We start from the raw sequence: 19,757 nt of genomic DNA, 5'->3' as shown, positions 1-19,757 counted from the left end.
AATGAAATAAATATTTATGTACAAACAGATGCAAAACTAACATTGTGTAATTTAAAAATGTTTAAAAAATTAAAGAAATTCCCGCTAGACCCTGAGAGCCATCTTATTATAGACAAGTGGCTTGAGAATCTGGCCAATGGGACAGAGGGAATAAAACACAAAATTCTGACAGTTTTTATTTCAAACAATGCAATGAGAGCGTAACAAATGTGGTCACCAAAAAAACATTTTATTCCTGGAACATAAGCCAGGTCCAGAATTCATGAATTTATAGGAAGGCTGCTGAAAGCCCAGGCCATTGACCACATGCTTAAACAATGAACCTCCACTTGTCCATGAAGTGCCCCAAATCTCAATTACTAAGAACAAATAAGGCGGTCAAGGTGACGTCTCCCTCACACATTAAGAGGGAATCACCCTCGCCATTGTTTTTGCTTCAGCTTCAGAAAGAACATTTTATTATATAAATAATTCAATTACTCAACTTTCAAGTGTGTTTCTTCTTGTGTAAAAAATAAAAATGAGAGTAAATCTGCCCAAAGAGCTGATAGCAAAGGCATAAACCCCCACTCAGTTTGTGGCCAATGGATTAAACTAGCAGTGTTTCTGAGTTTCGATACTCATCTCCGATAGCAAAAAACATCAGTGGCACAGGGCGTGCACTACTGAGCTCAGTTTGATGGCCGGTGGTGGATTCCAAACCAGAAAAGCAGATGAGACCCCTGCAATAAAGCAGACAGATTAAAAACTGAGAATGAGCACATTGTATTGGTCATAGGAGCAGCTTGGCAATCAGCTGCAGACTCGGCAAATGTAGCGTCCAAGCATGGCTACCAAGCGAGGAACGAGGCGGCACACAAGCACACTGACCCAAGCGGCGTTAAGAGGGGTTCTTCAAGATCCTCCTGTGTTTTTACAGCTAACACAGGGTGAGTTAGAAAGTGAGTTCTGCATGTTAGTTTCTCCCAAGCTGGAGGAGGGAAGCAGCACTAGGAATTGAGGTCACCCAATGTGTGGGGGGCTACAAATCCCACTATCCGCAAATGCCACTATGCCTTGATGGTGAGGCACTCTCCAAGTAAAAACATAAGAAATGTAACTTTATGAGAGGAGACCATTCAGTCTATCAGGCTTGTTTGTTTAGCTAGTAGCCAAGTTGTCCCAACATCTCATTTAGATAGATACTTCATGAAGCTCGTCAAGGTTTCTGCTTGAACGACATGTCATAGCATTCTGATCCAGATTCCCACAACCATGAGAAGAACGATTGCACAAAATTCTGAAAGAGCCAGCATGAACTGTGCTATTCCCAGTTGGTGTTTTTTTTTGGGGGTTTGCTCTGGTCATCTCCCCACACACACAGTGGTCACCTGCTGCCCCGTGGGTTCCCGCGTTTGGCAAGTCATTTGAAAGGTACCAATATGCACAACCCACTTTCTAACCACTCTGGACGCAACTACCAGAGATGCCACTCAGCATTTCTTCACCATGAAGCCAAGTGCTGTTAAAGCCAACCAAGCATTGCCCACTATTCACTAAAAATCCCCGCTATCCCATTCTGACAGCTGGCATATGTAATACGGCCCAAAGTGGCTCCTTGACAACTAAATCTACTGCATCACCCCCTACATTAATAAAAGGTGGGTAAAGTCTGGCAAGTGCTGCCCACCTTGACTGAAGTGAGGTGACTGACATCTTTTATACTGCTTGCCGTGATTTCAATAGGGGATGCCACGTTGAGCAGTAAATCTTGCCAAAAAAATCGCATTTTTAGTCGTGCCATTTCAAAAAGCAGGAGGCTTTGTTATTTGGAATTCACGTGAAAGCAAGCAGTACAAAATAAAAGAAAGGCAGAGAAAATGACAAAGAAATAAAAGTAGCATGGGCCAGCAGTCACGGTTGACAAACGAGGGGGCCACTACGCCGTTACTTACGGTCTCCCCACACAGGTGTGGGCCTTCCTACTTCTTCTTGCCTCCTAGTGACATATTTTCCGTTTTTTTCTTCTGTGCCTCATAGAATAAAAGACACAGCTTCATGTTAGAATCTGATCAGCAGACACCAAGTCAGAAGCCACCCTGTCGAATGGATTCGCTTCAGGCTATCTCTGGGATGCAGCCAACGGCGAGGCGCGCCTTTCTTTTTGCCCTCCTTTCTTCATAATTGAACATAAACAGGTAATAATCGCTGGCTGCCTTCCAACAGAGGCCGACGGCATTAAGGCGTCTGATCAGTAATTAGTATTGAGTTCCTGAGGCTCATGGGCCTGATTCCACAAACATTTTAGCTCTTTGTTTTCTGCCATCACATTATCATAATTCACAGGTCACCAAACCTGGGAGGCGAGTCACAAGACACCTTAAGAAAGAATGCAAACCAGCAATCGGGCACATGGCCTTTAGCGTGACTCACACACAATCAGTGGGTAACACTTTAGAATTCTCTGTCTTCATTAATACACGTTTACAAACCTTTACAACTGCTTCAAATCAGGTATTAATTACACAAAGATCTACCTAATCTAACTAAGAAATGATTTCTTAAAATGTATGTTAATGACATTTGAGTGTAAGTTATTATAAAGTGTTCCCAATGTTTTGGCACTCATTTTTGTTTCTCATGTTCACTTCAGGTTTCCATCGTCAAATCCTTCATCCGCTCACCTCATAAATCTGCTTTCTCTATTCTGCAGCCACGGTGAAGCCCAATTTACACTTCTACAACAAGCTTACGTCAAGTAGGCAACACCATCTAAAGCGGTCTATATTTCTACACTGCGTCTTACTACGGGCACATTCCTGAACACTAGTGGGCGCTGTTTGTAGAATGCAAGAAAAAAAATGAACAATCCATTAAAATGCCCTCCAGGATCACCGCTCCTCTTCCTACACATTTTCTTCTGTAGGCAAACATATTTCAATCATAATAAAACAGAAGTGCTGATACTCGGTCCTACACCCAAACCTCAAACTGATTTTGAATTTTGTGACTCTTTTGTGGACTTTTGTAAACCTCAGAATCTCTGGGGTTTTTTTTTCACATTAACCTCTCTTTTGAGAAACACATTAATTCTGTGGTCAAGAGTTGCTCTTTCCAGCTTCGACTTTTAGCCAAGATTAAGCCATTTTTTTATCTCCTAGGGATCTTGAGAAAGTTGCTAATGCTTTTATCTTTTCTTGGCTTGATTATTGTAACTCGTTGGATTCTGGGATCAGCAAATCCCTGCCACACAGGTTGCAGTTGGTTCAGAATGCTGTTGCTTGTTTGTTGGTTTGCCTCTGTATCTCCAATTTTAGCTTCCTTACTCTGGCTGCCCGTTAGTTTCAGAATTTACTTTCAAATTTTGCTGCTGGTTTTAAAATCAGTACATGGGTATGCTCCTGCCTATTTATCTGGACTGTGTGTTATACACCAGTCATCCAGAGAGCTTAGATCTACCAGTCAGTTGTCCTTTGTGGTCCCTCATACTACGTGTAAAACTAAGGGGGACAAAGTCTTTGCAGCTGCTGCACCTCGTCTGTGGAATTCTTTACCTTACTACATTAAGGATGCACCTTCAATTGGTTTGTCTAAAACGAGATTGAAGGCTCATTATTATTCTCTAGCTGTCTGTGATCTTCAGTGATACTGGTAATTTTACCCTCTTAATCAGTGGTTTGTTTCAGTTTACTGTTGGTTGTATTACGTTTTATTGTATTGTAATCTGTTTATTTGTATTTTATGCTAATTGCATGTTCTATGTAAAGCACGTTGGCTACAGCATTGCTGATGTTGTTTGCACTCTATAAATAAATTGATGTTAAGTTTCATCCCTCATAATGTCACCTTTTCCAAAATTTGTCAGCTTCCAAATCAGAGGATTAATGGAAACGTGTTTCAGGAAATGCAGTTACCAAACTGGCCAATCAATGTCTGTGTAGAGTTCACGTTGATGCAACACATAGTCGCATTATTGAGGAGGTGTGTGTCAGTCGAGCCTACGCTGTAGGTATGCTGTTGCCTACTGCGTACCTGCAGCACTCCCTTGATGCAGAAGTATAAATCAGCCTTTACCCTGAAACCTCCGTATGTCACCAGTAGATGGGTTTCCCATTCATACAGTGCCAAATACACTCACTTACACCGGGCTGGATTACGATTAACCTCCTTGGTGTTAACCCCTAGTGTCTCTCAAACTCAGAATTCTATGTAAAAACAGTTAATCTGTTTGTAACATGCTTTGATAAAATATGGAGCATTAAGTACAAAAAACTCTTGGGATGGTATTCTGGAGCCATCTTGTGGATGAAATAACATCATACTACAAAAAAAATCATGATTTTTCTTTGCATTCTGACATCAATATTCTTGAGTAGGATGGAGCCTTCAACCAAATAGCACAATAGCATGTACATGAAAAGCTGTAAGACCAGTTTTAGAACAAACTGAAACTGAGTCAATAAGGATATGCCGCGTTAGATGACATTTCCTGTCATTTGTAGCCTTCATTTACATAATCTTAGCCAATCTGAGGCAGGCGACAAACAGCTGATGTGACAAACCCAAAGGCTAGCTAGGATAAAACCAAACAGGCCTGATTTTATCTTTGGTCAGAGGGGCAGGCTCTATACATGTGAGAGCTGAGAGTCAATGAGCGTTCAGCCAGAAGTACATTTCACACAATGTAGCGATAAGGAAATAGGAACACACATGTCTTGAACCCTGCATATAGAAGAGAAGCTCATCTGTCTAATGTCTCATGTTTTATTTACCTAAACACAATGGGAAAATGGAAAAAAAAAAAAAGGGTCAGGACTGCCCCAGCTATTAACCCTTTACACAGTGCTGGTACAGTGCCAGCTTCGTTAGGCAGTACGGGGTCTAGGAAACCTCCAAAAACAGAAGAGAAGCTCGTCTGTCTGATGTCTTATATTTTACATATCATAACAGAATGGAAAGAAGAAATAAATGGCAGAGGTTCCTGCTGAAACCACTTCAGCTATCAAACCTTCATACGGTGCCAGCTCTGTCAGGCAGCATGCAATTGGCCGTCAGAAAAAGGGGGCAAACACGACTGCGCAGGAAGACTGGCGGGTACTCAGTTGGTAAATGTGATATGGGCTACGATTTTCAACCATGTAATTTGAAGTGGTGTAGCAACGAGAACTAGCCTTTATGTCGCAGTCACACAGTGTTGCTGCTTCCTATATATGATAGTCACTTATTATGTCCCCAGCATCAATCACTAAATACAGTCAAAGAGCTAGTCATTTAATGTTGAGCACACACAGCAAATATTAGCAGTGTTCAGTGAAGCCTTATAGAATTAAAGTAAGATATAAAAGTGAATATATAGAAAGATGTACTCATATATACACTCAAAAGTGGTCATTAAACACTGGTAATTATGCGTTTTTGGTGGGCAATGGTTTGTGCTGCTGCCTCTCCTCTGCAGTTTTTTTTTCTCTTCTTAGGAAATTAAGGCCCATGGCTGTCAAACAACAGGGCCTATTAAAGGCCATGACACATTCCTTGTGTGATTTTGGGTGTGGTGGAGGCCTAGCCCTGAAGTCTGTTTTATTAAAGGACCGGGGGAGAGGACATGGGGACACAGGGCATTATGTCCCCAGGAGTGCTAGATGGCAGCTCGGATTCCCACAGAGCTTCATGGCAGTTGGAATTTGGTCTGTGGGCATCACCAGGGGATGCTGCATGGACTGTGGAGCTCTACTTTGTTGTGCTTCCACCTCACTCGGAAGTGCCATGTTAACAGGCCACCAGAAACACTCCCGGGTGCAGGATAAAAGAAGCCCGCTGCCACTGCTCCAAGAGCCAGAGTCAGGAGGGAAAAGACTCAGCTTGATGGAGGAGGAGTGGAGGCAGAAGAAGAGAGACAGAGACAAGGAGAAGAAAAGACAGTGCCATTGTTGTGCTTTGCAGCGCTTGTCCTGTGACTGTGCTGTGGGAAATGAGGGAAGCATTTCCCACTGAATAAAACCTGTGTTGTGCTTGAGAATTCGTGTCTGCACCTATCTGTGTTGGGTTTGAGGAGCTGGTGTGCCCCCTGCAGGCCACATGGGCTGTACAAGAAATAAATTGCAGGCTGTTTTTCTTGCGGGTAGCTAAGTTAAAATCCATGCTTCAGGTGTTTGCTTGTTCTCCCCTTGTCCTTGTAGATTTTTCTTTGAGTAATCAGGTTTTACTCCCATATCACACAGACCAGTGTGTTACAATAATTCACAGCACTGAAGCGGCCCTCACAAAGTGCGCGTGAGTATGCCATACGATGGACTGGCACCCTGCCCAGCTTAGTTCCTACCATGTGCCCAATGCTGCTTATACAAGAAAACACACTCTGTTAAACTAAAATTGAATTAAATGGGTCCAGATAATGAAACTTTCAAATTCCCATCCCCTTTATAGACTTTTACTTTGGCCGTTTGTGTTTTCAGTGTCTAGGAAAATCAGTTGACACAAAAACACATTTTATTTGAATCACACTGGTTTCTATTTTTTCTCTTTACCTTACAGATAATCAGTTTCATGTTTTACGTATAATTGAAAGTGTGAGGATGAGTCTTCATTTAATCAGATTTAGAAAAAGAGATTTGATTTAATTGTGAGCTGTCCCAGCTAATACAGTGATTAGTTTTGTCAACAGGGGAACAAAGACATCCATCCTGTCCATTTGGAAAGCAATATGGCAGTATAAAGGGTGAGGTGAAGTTGCCGGATGTGATTTAAATAAGATGTGCCATTGTATGTCTGACAGACATGTAATTCATTCATTGGAATGCAATTTATAAAACCAATAGAATGACTAAAAACAGAGATAGAGTGTAAGAAGAAGGATAATCAGCAGCGATTTTGTGCCAGAATGCTCACCACACATTAGCTAGAGAGATAGTTATCCGATTTGAGTCGAGGGATGATTAGGGGGTCAAAATAACCAGGCCATGGTGGGCAATTTAGCCAGGACATCTGGAAACACCCTAATCATTTCACAAGATATCCGTGGATCTTTTATTACCATAGAGAGTCAATGGTTTTACATCTTATCTGAAGGACAGTGCCATTTTTTCAGCACAGTGTCACCCGTCAGTGCACTGGAGCATTGAGATCCACACACAGACCACCGGGTAAGTGTCCCCTCCTGGTGTGAGGACCCCCACCCCCCCACCTTTACCCTCAGGCATCTACTTACGATGGTTATATAGGGAAAATGAAAATGTAGGTTCAGAAATGGATGTATGGATATTCAGTGGAGATTTAGAGAAAGGAAAAAATATAAGAATCAGATCATCCGTCTTTTCCACAAACATAAATAAAGAAAATGCCAACTTCCTGGAAAAAGCCCACTCAGCAGCTGAGTCAGAGAAATAAAACTGTAAGCTTAGTAATATAAGCCAAGGAGCTGTGTCATCTCAACATATTTAGATAAATATTTTGTCAAAATCCCCCTCTAGTCTTCAGCTTGCCTCCCCAAAGTAACTGTTTGAAGAGGAAAGGGCACCGCTCTCCCATCTTTATAGAAATTCAGGAAGATTACATTTGACAGTAACGTCAGGCAGACCATGAGACCCCCCACCCTGTATTACAAGAGTTAAATCATTTGTTTGAGGAATACAAATTGAAAACATTACTTCACAGATGAAGGCTCTTTAACTATGTACTGAAACACAGTACCAACATGAAGCCATTCCTCCAGATGACTGGTATGGTAACGTTACTGACTCTTATCTCATTCTCAGGCACACTAAGTGATGTGGGGGTCTAGAGTCCATCCCAGTTCCAAGTCGACACAAGCCAGGGAACACCCCTGGACAGGATGCCAGTCTGTTGTAGGTCCCACTCATGCACATGCCCACGCTCTTACTCATACAGGGCCAGCATAGAGCTGCCAGTAAAGCTAAGCTGCAAGTCATTGGGTATGTGGGGGAACACTGGGGCACGCAGAGGAACCCACACAGACGCATGGAAAATGTGCAAAACCCACACTGGCAGCATGCAGGTGGAGGATCTGAACCCGAGACACTGGACCCATGAGGCAGTGGTGCTACTACCTGCAAGATTCTGTCACTGACTGTGACCCATGATGTTAGGAACACTAAAACACTTGAGCTATGTGTATCAGTCTAGAACTGAGCTAGGAGACACATGAGAACATGAAAAATTTGACAAACGAGAGGAGACCACTCAGCCCATTAAGCCACTTTGTTATGCTAATAGCTACACTTAGGTCCATAAAAATTTGGACAGAGACAACTTTTTTCTAATTTTGGTTCTGTACATTACCACAATGAATTTTAAATGAAACAACTCAGATGCAGTTGAAGTGCAGACTTTCAGCTTTAATTTAGTGCGGTGAACAAAACGATTGCATAAAAATGTGAGGCAACTAAAGCATTTTTTGAACACAATCCCTTCATTTCAGGGGCTCAAAAGTAATTGGACAATTGACTCAAAGGCTATTTCATGGGCAGGTGTGGGCAAGTCCGTTGTTATGTCATTATCAATTAAGCAGGTAAAAGGCCTGGAGATGATTTGAGGTGTGGTGCTTGCATGTGGAAGATCTTGCTGTGAACAGACAACATGCGGTCAAAGGAGCTCTCCATGCAGGTGAAAGAAGCCATCCTTAAGCTGTGAAAAAAAAAAACCCATCCGAGAAATTGCTACAATATTACAAGTGGCAAAATCTACAGTTTGGTACATCCTGAGAAAGAAAGCAAGCACTGGTGAACTCAGCAACGCAAAAAGACCAGGACGTCCACGGAAGACAACAGTGGTGGATGATCGCAGAATCATTTCCATGGTGAAGAGAAACCCCTTCACAACAGCCAACCAAGTGAACAACACTCTCCAGGGGGTAGGCGTATCGATATCCAAGTCTACCATAAAGAGAAGACTGCATGACAGTAAATACACAGGGTGCACTGCAAGGTGCAAGCCACTCATAAGCCTCAAGAATAGAAAGGCTAGATTGGACTTTGCTAAAGAACATCTAAAAAAGCCAGCACAGTTCTGGAAAAACATTCTTTGGACAGATGAAACCAAGATCAACCTCTACCAGAATGATGGCAAGAAAAAAGTATGGAGAAGGCGTGGAACAGCTCATTATCCAAAGCATAGCACATCATCTGTACAACACGGTGGAGGCAGTGTGATGGCTTGGGCGTGCATGGCTGCCAGTGGCACTGGGACACGAGTGTTTATTGATGATGTGACACAGGACAGAAGCAGCCGAATGAATTCTGAGGTGTTCAGAGACATACTGTCTGTTCAAATCCAGCTAAATGCACTCAAATTGATTGAGCGGCATTTCATGATACAGATGGACAACAACCCAAAACATACAGCCAAAGCAACCCAGGAGTTTATTAAAGCAAAGAAGTGGAAAGTTCTTGAATGGCCAAGTCAGTCACCTGATCTTAACCCAATTGAGCGTGCATTTCACTTGTTGAAGACTAAACTTCGGACAGAAAGGCCCACAAACAAACAGCAACTGAAAGCCGCTGCAGTAAAGGCCTGGCAGAGCATTAAAAAGGAGGAAACCCAGCATCTGGTGATGTCCAGGAGTTCAAGACTTCAGGCTGTCATTGCCAGCAAGGTTTTTCAACCAAGTATTAGAAATAAACATTTTATTTCCAGTTATTTCATTTGTCCAATTGCTTTTTGAGCCCCTGAAATGAAGGGATTGTGTTAAAAAAAATGCTTTAGTTGCCTCACATTTTTATGCAATCGTTTTGTTCACCCCACTGAATTAAAGCTGAAAGTCTGCACTTCAACTTCATCTGAGTTGTTTCATTTAAAATTCATTGTGGTAATGTACAGAACGAAAATTAGAAAAAAGTTGTCTCGGTCCAAATATTTATGGACCTAACTGTAAGTGGTCCAAGAATCTCATCCTGATTCTTCTTAAAGATTATCAAGGTTTCTGCTTCAACTACACGTCTCTGTAGTTTGACTCCAGATTACTACAACACTGTGTAACAAAGTGCTTCCTGGCTTCAGTCCTTAAATGCACTTCTTCTAAATGGCAAGTGTGTGTGTGTCCTGTCCTGGAGGACAGTGTGTACAGTCCTGGAGGGCTGTAGTGGCGGCAGGTTTTTGTTCCAACTCCATAATGAGAAGTCAGTTATTGCTGTTGAAGCTCTTATTGCTCAAGCAAAATTCTTACAAGTCATCGTAGTTGTGTCACCTTTTAGGATTCTCCTCCCTGAATTGCTTCTTTCAGTCTAAAACATCTGTGGGTCCTTATTAGCAAGAAGATGCAAATGAGAAAGGAGGCAGACGTTCTCCAACTTACTTGTTTCCATTTATACTTGTGTGCATTCATTATATAACTATAATAACAACAACAGTAACAATAATAATAACAATTTTTACATTTATATAGCACTTTTCTCACTACTCAATATACTTTATATAGGGAATGGGGAGACACTTCAACCACCACTAATGTGCAACATCCACCTGGATGATGCAACGGCAGCCATTTCTGTGCCAGTTCACTCACCACACATTAGCTGTTAGGTGTTGAAGTGGAGACTGAGAGATTGAGACAGGGGATGATTAGGGGGGCAGAATGACTAGGCTGAGGTGGGCATTTTAACCTGGACATTGGTATAGCCCCTACACTTTACGAAGGATGCACCAGGGATTTTTAATGACCACAGAGAGTCAGGACATCGGTTTTAACTTTTGTCCAAAGGGCGGCACCATTTTTACAGCACAGTGTTCCCCATCACTGCCCTGGGGCATTGGGTTCCACATTCAGACTACAGGGTAAGCGCCCTCTGCTGTTCTCACCAGCATCTCTTCCAGCAGCACCTCAAGCTTTTCCTGGTTGGTCTCCCATCCAAGCACAGGCTTAGCTGCAGGTGGATGACCTGTTCTGAAGTGCAGGTGGTATAACTGCTATCTCCTTTAATAAAATACTTGCAAGGAAATTAAAAAGATAAAAGTGAAGGACTGAGAATTGCTTCACGCTAACAATCACCTGATGAAATCCTTAGAAAGAAGAAAATCTACAACGCAACAGCAAACTGACACGGCAGAAGGAAAACACTAACAAGCCATCAAATTCAATGATGTCTGCTATTGATGAGGTCTGATGTCTAATTAAGCAGCAGATTTGGAACATAAACCTGAGGCCACAATGCCCCCCCAGCACCAACTTTGTAGACCCCTGCTATATACCATGCAATTCACACCCATTGCGAGGTAAAAATCAATTAAATAAAAAGTTCAGAGAAAAATATACCAAAAGCTAAAAAAACATGGATAGGCCGAGTTCAGGACCGACGAGCACTAGCTTGTCCTTTAAAGCAGCACACCAATCTGATCAGTGAGGGGTCTCTGCCTTCATATACTGACTGCCCCCAGTGCGGCATGGCCTTGTTTACCTCGGTCATAGCATCATCTATTTGCTTAAGCTCCTCATAATGATCTCGGGAGTCTCGAAGCGGCTGGACCATGATCTCTTCTATCTGGGGGAACAGCTAAAATGAAAAAAAACAAATAATAATAATAATCAGGAGACAATTCCTAGGAATCTTTCCATATCCACCCCCCCTATCCCTTAACTAAACAAAAACACACAGTATGCACTGAAGACTGAAAAACAGATCCTACCTTCATGACTGTCTCAAACATTGGGATAAGGACAAACTTGATGAAGCCAATCTGGGCAGTCGCCTTAGTGACTTTGTCACGGTCCATAAACGGAGCAACTGGGAGACCTTCGGATTTCTCCCTGTCACTCTAAGGTGAAAATAAAAAAAAATAAAAAAGTATATGAGAAAAGTAATGAAAAGGCAACCTGTTACGAGGTGGGCTGTGCAACTTCATGCCCTGTTCACTTTCACTCAGAGGCACACAGAATCTCGGGCCTTTTCTTATTTCAGGTGGTTGTTCTCCATAGTGTGGCCACAGCAGATTTTTACCTTTGAACTTTCCTACTTGTGGTTATGATTGCACAGATGCATTTAAATGGCGCTTTCTGTTCCTACTTTGCAAGGAGAATCCCTTTGATTTAGATTTAAACCTTTTTGTTTGAATCATGTCTATGACTAGGCCTTCGCATCAGCGGTGAAAAGTCGAAGATCATGACCATCAACCGAAGGACCAGCGCAGGAATCAAGATCGAGAATAAGCTGGCAGATGAGGTCGACCAGTTTACATACCTCGGGAGCGTCGTGGCCAACGTCAGCTACAGAATTGGCAAGGTCTCAGCAGTCTTCCAACGCCTCCGCCAAATTTGGGCATCGGCATCGGTCAGCACACCCATCAAGATACGCCTTCTCAACACCATTGTTATTCCGACGGCTATCTATGCTAGCGAGACGTGGAAACATACGAAGCGGGTTGCCGGAAAGCTGAACACATTCCAACAACTCTGCCTGAGAAAAATTCTTCGAATTTCCTATCGCGACCGCATCACAAACAATGAAGTTCTAAGAAGAGCAAACACTCGCCGACTGGAAGCGATTGTCACCGAGCACCGAATGCGCCTTGCAGGGCATGTTCTCCGCCTACCAGAAAATCGGCACCTGAAGATCGCGATGTACTGGGTTCCCCCGGGGGGAAAAAGGAATGCTGGATGACCAAAGGTCACCTGGAGAAGAACCCTGCATGAAGACCTCAAGAACATCGACATCAGTTGGTAAAATATGAATGCTATCGCTGAGGATTGACCTCGTTGGAGGATGCTTGTTGCCCGATGTGTGGAAATGCACGGGAGGAAGTAAGTCTAAGTCTAAGTCTATTACTAGGAGGCAACTGAAAACCTTCAAAATGTCCACTTGCTGTACCGACAGGCAAAGTTAACAGACCCCAGTTCTAGCTTTGGAAGGCCAGAGAGCATGTCTGAGGGTCCAATTGTTCGAAACATGAAAAATTGCAATGATTCAAAACAACAACATTCCCTTATTTAAAATCTGATTTTCATTCAGGGTGTTATTGTGAGGTAAAGGATAGCACAGTTGTGTTAGAGCTCCAGAGTCTGGGGTTAAAAATCTCACCAAAAGTGTGGAGTCTGTGGAGGATTTCGCTGGACTTTCCAGTTTCCTTTTACATTTCAGATAAAGACAAGTTGAGTTGCTTGGATGCTTGAGTGTCTCTGAATGCGTGAGGTGAGTGAGCATGCCCTGGGGTAGACTGGCACCTCGCATCTGGTCCACAGTGACCAGAAAATGAAGAATAATATTCACTCAAACAGAACTGTTCTTGTTAAAAAAGCAAAATGCTTCTCTGAAGAACTAGAATATGACAATTGGATAGAGGACTCAGTATGTAACTGTGTCTGCCATGTTGTCTTACACTGTTGGCAAAACAGTAGCAAAAACATTCAAATGAAAAAACAAACCTCAGGAGTGGCACTGTGGCACATTGGTCAGCGGAGCCGACTCTCAGCTCTAGACCCTTAGCCATGGCTCTGGTCCTGTGGAGCGGTGGTCCTCAAATTCAGTCCTGGGAACCTCCTGTGGCTGCAGGCTTTTATTCTATGCAGTTTCCCAATCAGTGATTTTTACCTTCAGCTGAACTTATTGTTTAATTAGCTGTCTGTTTTATTTCTTTTCTTATTATGCATTCAGTGTTAAATTTATAAGAAATTATGAAATATTTGTATTTTTTTGCATATTTTTATATAAGACGTTCTGTCATTTTATTTTTAATTCACTTTTATCTGAGGACTTTGCTCACTTAACTGAATGCAGATGCAGAATATTAATGACAGGTCAAGTGAAACTGACTGGTGAGGGGCAGCCATTTTAGTGATGCTTATAATAATAATAATACTTTTTATTTATATAGCCATGCTTATGATTAAAAAATGGAGAAAAGGACCAGAAAGTTAAAAAGATTTGTGTGCATAGAGGACAGCTTAAGGCAGGGGTGTCGAACTCCGGTCCTGGAGGGCCGCACTGGCTGCAGGTTTTCATTCTAACCACCTTCTTAATAGAGAACTGTTTTTGCTGCTAATTAACTTCTTTTGCCTTAGTTTTAATTAACTTGACTCAGACCCCTTAGTTCCTTCTATTTCCTTAATTAGCAGCCAAACAATAATGAGACACAAGTGACCAGCTAACCACATTATCTGAACATAAAGAAAGATGATGGTCTCGGTAAGGTTGATCTCTCAGGTCAATAATCAGAAACAGAAAATTAACAGTTTGGTTAATGTCTGCTGTAGCAGAACGAGAGCTGCACCAAGCCGTGGAATTAAGTAACGGGTTTAATAAACAGCAAGAATTGGCTTCTCATTAAGAAACTGGTTGGAGTGTGAAACCCCAGTTTAACTGGTCATCTGTTGGTTTGTTTCACATCTCATTTCTGTTTAGCTGCCATTTAATGAAGAAAAGAATCAATTGAGAGGACTGAATCCTTAAACACAGGGCTATTCAAATGAAGGGAAAAGGAGTTAATTAGCAGTGAAAACTGGGCACTGATTAGGAAAAGGGTTACAATGAAAACCTGCAGCCACTGTGGCCCTCCAGGCCTGGAGTTTGACACCCATTGCTTAAGGGCTCTGGTACTTGTAATTCCCTGACACTCCAGGGGTTGGCGCTGTGTCTTAATGCCTTTTCTCTTCTTCCCTCTGCAGCCTGGAAATTTGACAGCTATTTTCTTTTTTCTTTGTGCCTTTTATAACATTTTAATAGGTTCAAATCTCCAGCCTTGAACTGCATATTAAATTATAAGATTAGATAGAAAAGAAGTTCAAAAAAACAGTACTGTACACCAAGCAACTGGAAGGGAACATCTTGAAAGCACAATGGCAAAATGGATGGCTGTAACACTCCCAGATGTCTCTTCCAGTGTCTGTCCACCTGGATTTAAGGATGGGAGATCCGCCATCTTGAGGCAGTTTACTCTTGGGCTTGCATCTGAAAAGACGTCCTTATGATTATTGTGCAGTTGTGTTTGTTGTTCTGTCAACAATTATACGGGTTCACTATTTGGTGCTCCGACTGTGTGACATATTTTGTCTTTTGTTACAATATAAATTCCTACTTCAGCCAGTCAAAAATACGCAGTTTTCTAATTTCTGGAGTGATACAAAGACCCACCAACTGGGAAGTAACAACTTACTTAGCGAACATGAGTACCATTAAAAGAAGAGATTGGTTGGGATGAAAACCTGCAGCCACAGGGCTCCTCTGGGCCTGATCTTGAGTACCAGTGGTCTAATCAATGGCTCTCACACTCGGTCCTGGAGACCCCATATGGCTGCAGGTTTTCGTTCCTACCAGTTTCACAGTCAGTCAGTCAGTCAGTCAGTCATTTTACCAGATTTGGCTGATTTCATTTCATTTGCTGGTCTTATTCTGCAATCAGGAAAGCACAGTAGTGTCATTTTTCCATTTTTAAGACAATTAGAAATATTTCTATTTTTTCTGTAGCTTTAAATGGCAAACTGCTGCATTGTTATTTTCCTATTAAGTTGCCTTTTCCCTGTGTAGTTTGCTCCTTTACTTTTTTCCTAATAATGACAATTAACAAAGAGGGCTCAGCTAACCCTGAAAGCCTGGCACTTCTTCAGCATCAGACCTTCAATGTGCTCTTCAGTGAGAAATAAAGGATTAATAATAATAATAATAATTTTTTTCATTTATATAGCGCTTTTCTTACTACTCAAAGCGCTCAGCAATTGCAGGTTAAGGGCCTTGCTCAAGAACCCAACAGAGCAGAGTCCCTTTTGGCATTTACGGGATTCGAACCGACAACCTTCCAAGTGCCAGTGCAGATACCTAGCCTCGGAGCTACCACTCTGATTAAATAACCAGAACACCGCAAAAAGCACAATGAAAACCAACCAACATGCAAAATACACAAAAACACTTGGCAGATTCTAGCAAATATTTCCCAAACTTATCTAATTTGTAAATTACCCCAAAACACAGAAACTGGGAAATAACAGCATGTTTCATTAATCTAGATGTTCAACTAAAAACAGATGTTGGTTGGAACAAAGAGCTGCAGCCACCGAGGGTCCCAGGACTGAGTTTAAGAACCTCTGGTCTCCCCATCTCGGTGTGGCCTGCTCTCCCACATCCCATAGAAACGTGTTATGTGAGGTTAACTGGTCTAATTGAGCTTCCATCAGCCCTCAATGAGTGATTGTTGGTGTATCCTGAAATGGAAGAGGACAATGGGCAGGGTTTGTTTCCACTTCGCTTCAACCTCTACAGGTGGTGTTACAGATTAGAAAGGTGGAAAATAACAGAGAGAACTAGTAGACATGACTGTGACAATTATCACTGATCAGTTGACATGTGCATTGCCTGCTGGCTGGAATCAAGGAATGAAAACAGCGCATGACTGCTTTCAGTATTACAACAATGAAAGACTACCTGCATGAAATATTCCTCCAGCAAACAGTCCACCCAGGGCTCTGCTACTTCTGTGGGCCGCACCTCATTGGAGATGTCACAGCACTTAATCAGGACCATCTTCAGCTGAAAGTCAAAGAGCGAAAGTGTTAGCGTCTGTTGTCTCTTGAACAAAGAATTCCATTCTGTCTCATCCTGTCTTTCTTTCGGGAGTAGGGGGTACACGGTGTAGTGTTCAGAGAACATACAACTTCAGCCTGCTATCCATGTCAGCACTGTTCACTGTTATCCCCATCCCAGTCACATCAACTCTTGTTGTAGTGTCCAGTCTCTCTGTTTTTTGACTGTTTTGATTCAAGTGACTCTTGTTTAGGAGAGATGGCAGTGGAATTTTTAACCAGATTGTTTAATGGAATCTTGGAAAGTGAGAGGATGCCTGAGAAGTGGAGAAGAAGTGCACTGGTGCCAATATTTAAGAATAAGGGGGATGCGCAGAGCTGTAGTAACCACAGGGGGATAAAACTAATGAGCCACAGCACGAAGTTATGGGAAAGAGTAGTGGAAGCTTGGTTAAGAAGTGAGGTGATGATTAGTTAGCCGCAGTATGGTTTCATGCCAAGAAAGAGCACCACAGATGTGATGTTTGCACTGAGGGTGTTGACGGAGAAGTTTAGAGAAGGCCAGAAGGAGCTGCATTGCATCTTTGTGGACCTGGAGAAAGCAAATGACAGGGTGCCTCGAGAGGAGATGTGGTATTGTATGAGGAAGTCGGGAGTGGCAGAGAAGTACATAAGGGTTGTACAGGATATGTACGAGGGAAGTGTGACAGTGGTGAGGTCTACGGTAGGAGTGATGGAGGTGGGATTACATCAGGGATCGGCTCTGAGCCCTTTCTTATTTGCAATGTTGATGGACAGGTTGACAGATGAGATTAGACAGGAGTCCCCGTGGACTATGATGTTTGCTGATGACATTGTGATCTGTAATGAGAGTAGGGAGCAGGTTGAGGAGACCCTGGAGAGGTGGAGATATGCTCTAGAGAGGAGAGGAATGAAGGTCAGTAGGAACAAGACAGAATACATGTGTGTGAATGAGAGGGAGGTCAGTGGAAAGGTGAGGATACAGGAAGCAGAGTTGGCAAAGGTGAAAGAGTTTAAATAATTGGGATCAACAGTACAGAGTAATGGGGATTGTTGAAGAGAGGTGAAAAAGAGAGTGCAGGCAGGGTGGAGTGGGTGGAGAAGAATGTCAGGAGTGATTTGTGACAGACGGGTATCAGCAAGAGTGAAAGGGAAGGTCTATAGGATGGTAGTGAGACCAGATATGTTATATGGGTTGGAGACGGTGGCACTGACCAGAAAGCAGGAGACAGAGCTGGAGGTGGCAGAGTTAAAGATGCTAAGATTTGCATCGGGTGTGACGAGGATGGACAGGATTAGAAATGAGTACATTAGAGAGTCAGCTCAGGTGGGACAAAGTCAGAGAGGCGAGATTGCGTTGGTTTGGACATGTGCAGAGGAGAGAGTATATTGGGAGAAGGATGGTAAGGATAGAGTTGCCAGGCAAGAGAAAAAGACGAAGGCCTAACAGGAGGTTTATGGCTGTGCTGAGAGAGGACATTCAGATGATGGGTTTAACACAGCAAGATGGAGAGAACAGAAAGATATGGAAGAAGATGATCTGCTGTGGTGACCCCTAACGGGAGCAGCCGAAAGAAGAAGATTCAAGTGACTCTTTGTAAATAATTATTGTGAAATCTTCCCATTAAGCAATATGGGTGGAAGTCTATTAGTCAGACTCATTTAATCAAGATGGATTGATAAAGCAGGACCAATTTAGAAAAAAAAATAAGCAAGAAGCTCCGACCATCCAGCACACATTCTTACATCAGATGCAAATCTGAAACTCCCATATGATGTAGTAGGCAGTGGTTAGCTGAAGTGATGACAATCCCTGCCCACCTCACCGCACCCCACCCAGCACACACAACGACAGACCGGCTGCACGCAAACAGACAGACTCATGTGATCAAACCTTTCAGGCCGGCTTTCTAAAGGAATGTGAACATGGCTTTTGTCTTTGAGGACCCCAGCTGGAGATCCAGACAACAGACGACTTCAGATTTTACTCACACAGGTCACATGCTCCTCATTGGTGAAGTCAAAATTGTCAACTTTTTGCTTGAAAGAGTCTAAAATCTCCCCATGTCTGGCCATGTCTGTGGCGAGGATCAGCGTGATGATGGCCTATGGAATGTAACGAAGAAGGCCAAAATGAATATAATTGAGGCGAGTTAAACGGAAAGCTCAGAGCTGTTTTGTGTGGTTGAAATAAAGTTTAAATGGATGTGACAAGCTAGATTACTATGGGAAGACTAACAGCAAATAAAAAAGGAAACATTTAAAGCACTCCGGCGTTGAAAGATGAAACCAAGGAACTGCAGAATTAGTGGAAGAAAAGAAAAGTTTAAAAGACAGAAGTATGCACTTGTTCCAAATGTTTCTCATTTTGTATTCTACAGTTCAGAAAATTATTGCCTGCAGAACATTTAGTACACTTAATGTTTAAGACATACCTGTATACTATAACTGGATTATTAGATTAGATGCATTAGATAAACATTATTAATCCCATGTTGAAATTCAGATGCATATAGTAGCAGAAACATAAAAAACAAGAACACAGATTCACAGAACAGATAATACAGCTAATCAATCGATAAATAAATTCAAATAAACTTAATAACAGTGGGCAGAAAAGACCCCCAGAGGTGCTTCTTAGCACACCATGGTGGAATGAACCTGTGGCTAAAAGTGCACCAACAGAGAGCGCCTCCTGGAGGGGATGGAGGGGATTTTCCATGATGGCATCCAATTTTGTCATCATCCTCTTTTCTGCCACAGCTTCCAGTGTGTCCATGGTTCATCCTTTGATGGTGCAGGTTTCTTCATTCATTGCGTTTCTTCTGAGCTCAGGTTGCTTCACCAGGAGACGGCAGTGTAGAACGCCACACTGGTTACTATGGACTGATAGAACATTTCCAGCAGCTTACTGCACACATCAAAAGACCTGAGTCTCCTTAGCAAGTGCAGTCTCCTCTGGACCTTCTTGCACAGCACCATTGCGTTGTCAGACCAGTCTGCTTTGTTGCTCTGTTTAACCCCTCAGGTACTTGTAGCTCGGCACCATTTCCACGTCCTCCCCTGGATAGTGACTGGTCTCAGAGGCTACTTAGCATGACTAAAGTCCACCAGCAGCTCTTTTGTCTTGCTGATGTTGAGTTGCAGGTTGTTGTCCCGGCACCACAAGACAAAGTCCTCCACAACCTTCCTGTACTCTGACTCATCTCCATTATTAATACCGCCTATGATGGATGAGTCATCTGAAAATTTCTGTAGTTGGCAAACGCTAGTATTGTGCTGGAAGGGAGACAGGACAGCTCCG

The 19,757-nt window shown here is 42.6% G+C and overlaps 1 protein-coding gene across 1 annotated transcript in view; it reads right to left on the bottom strand.

Moving 5' to 3' along the window:
• Positions 1-624: 624 nt before the first annotated feature.
• Positions 625-19,757, bottom strand: part of LOC114657271 (high affinity cGMP-specific 3',5'-cyclic phosphodiesterase 9A-like) — a 36,083-nt gene continuing 16,950 nt past the window's right edge. The window contains 6 exon segments of the mRNA XM_051932148.1: positions 625-722; positions 1,935-2,012; positions 11,385-11,480; positions 11,614-11,742; positions 16,335-16,439; positions 18,446-18,559. Coding sequence (XP_051788108.1) covers positions 1,962-2,012; positions 11,385-11,480; positions 11,614-11,742; positions 16,335-16,439; positions 18,446-18,559 — 495 coding nt within the window. The 3' untranslated portion in view covers positions 625-722; positions 1,935-1,961.

The sequence above is a fragment of the Erpetoichthys calabaricus genome, chromosome 9 (assembly GCF_900747795.2).
Source record: "Erpetoichthys calabaricus chromosome 9, fErpCal1.3, whole genome shotgun sequence".
NCBI lineage: Eukaryota > Metazoa > Chordata > Cladistia > Polypteriformes > Polypteridae > Erpetoichthys > Erpetoichthys calabaricus.
The sequence above is the reverse complement of the archived record's forward strand: the minus strand, read 5'-3'. Positions and strand labels throughout refer to the sequence as shown.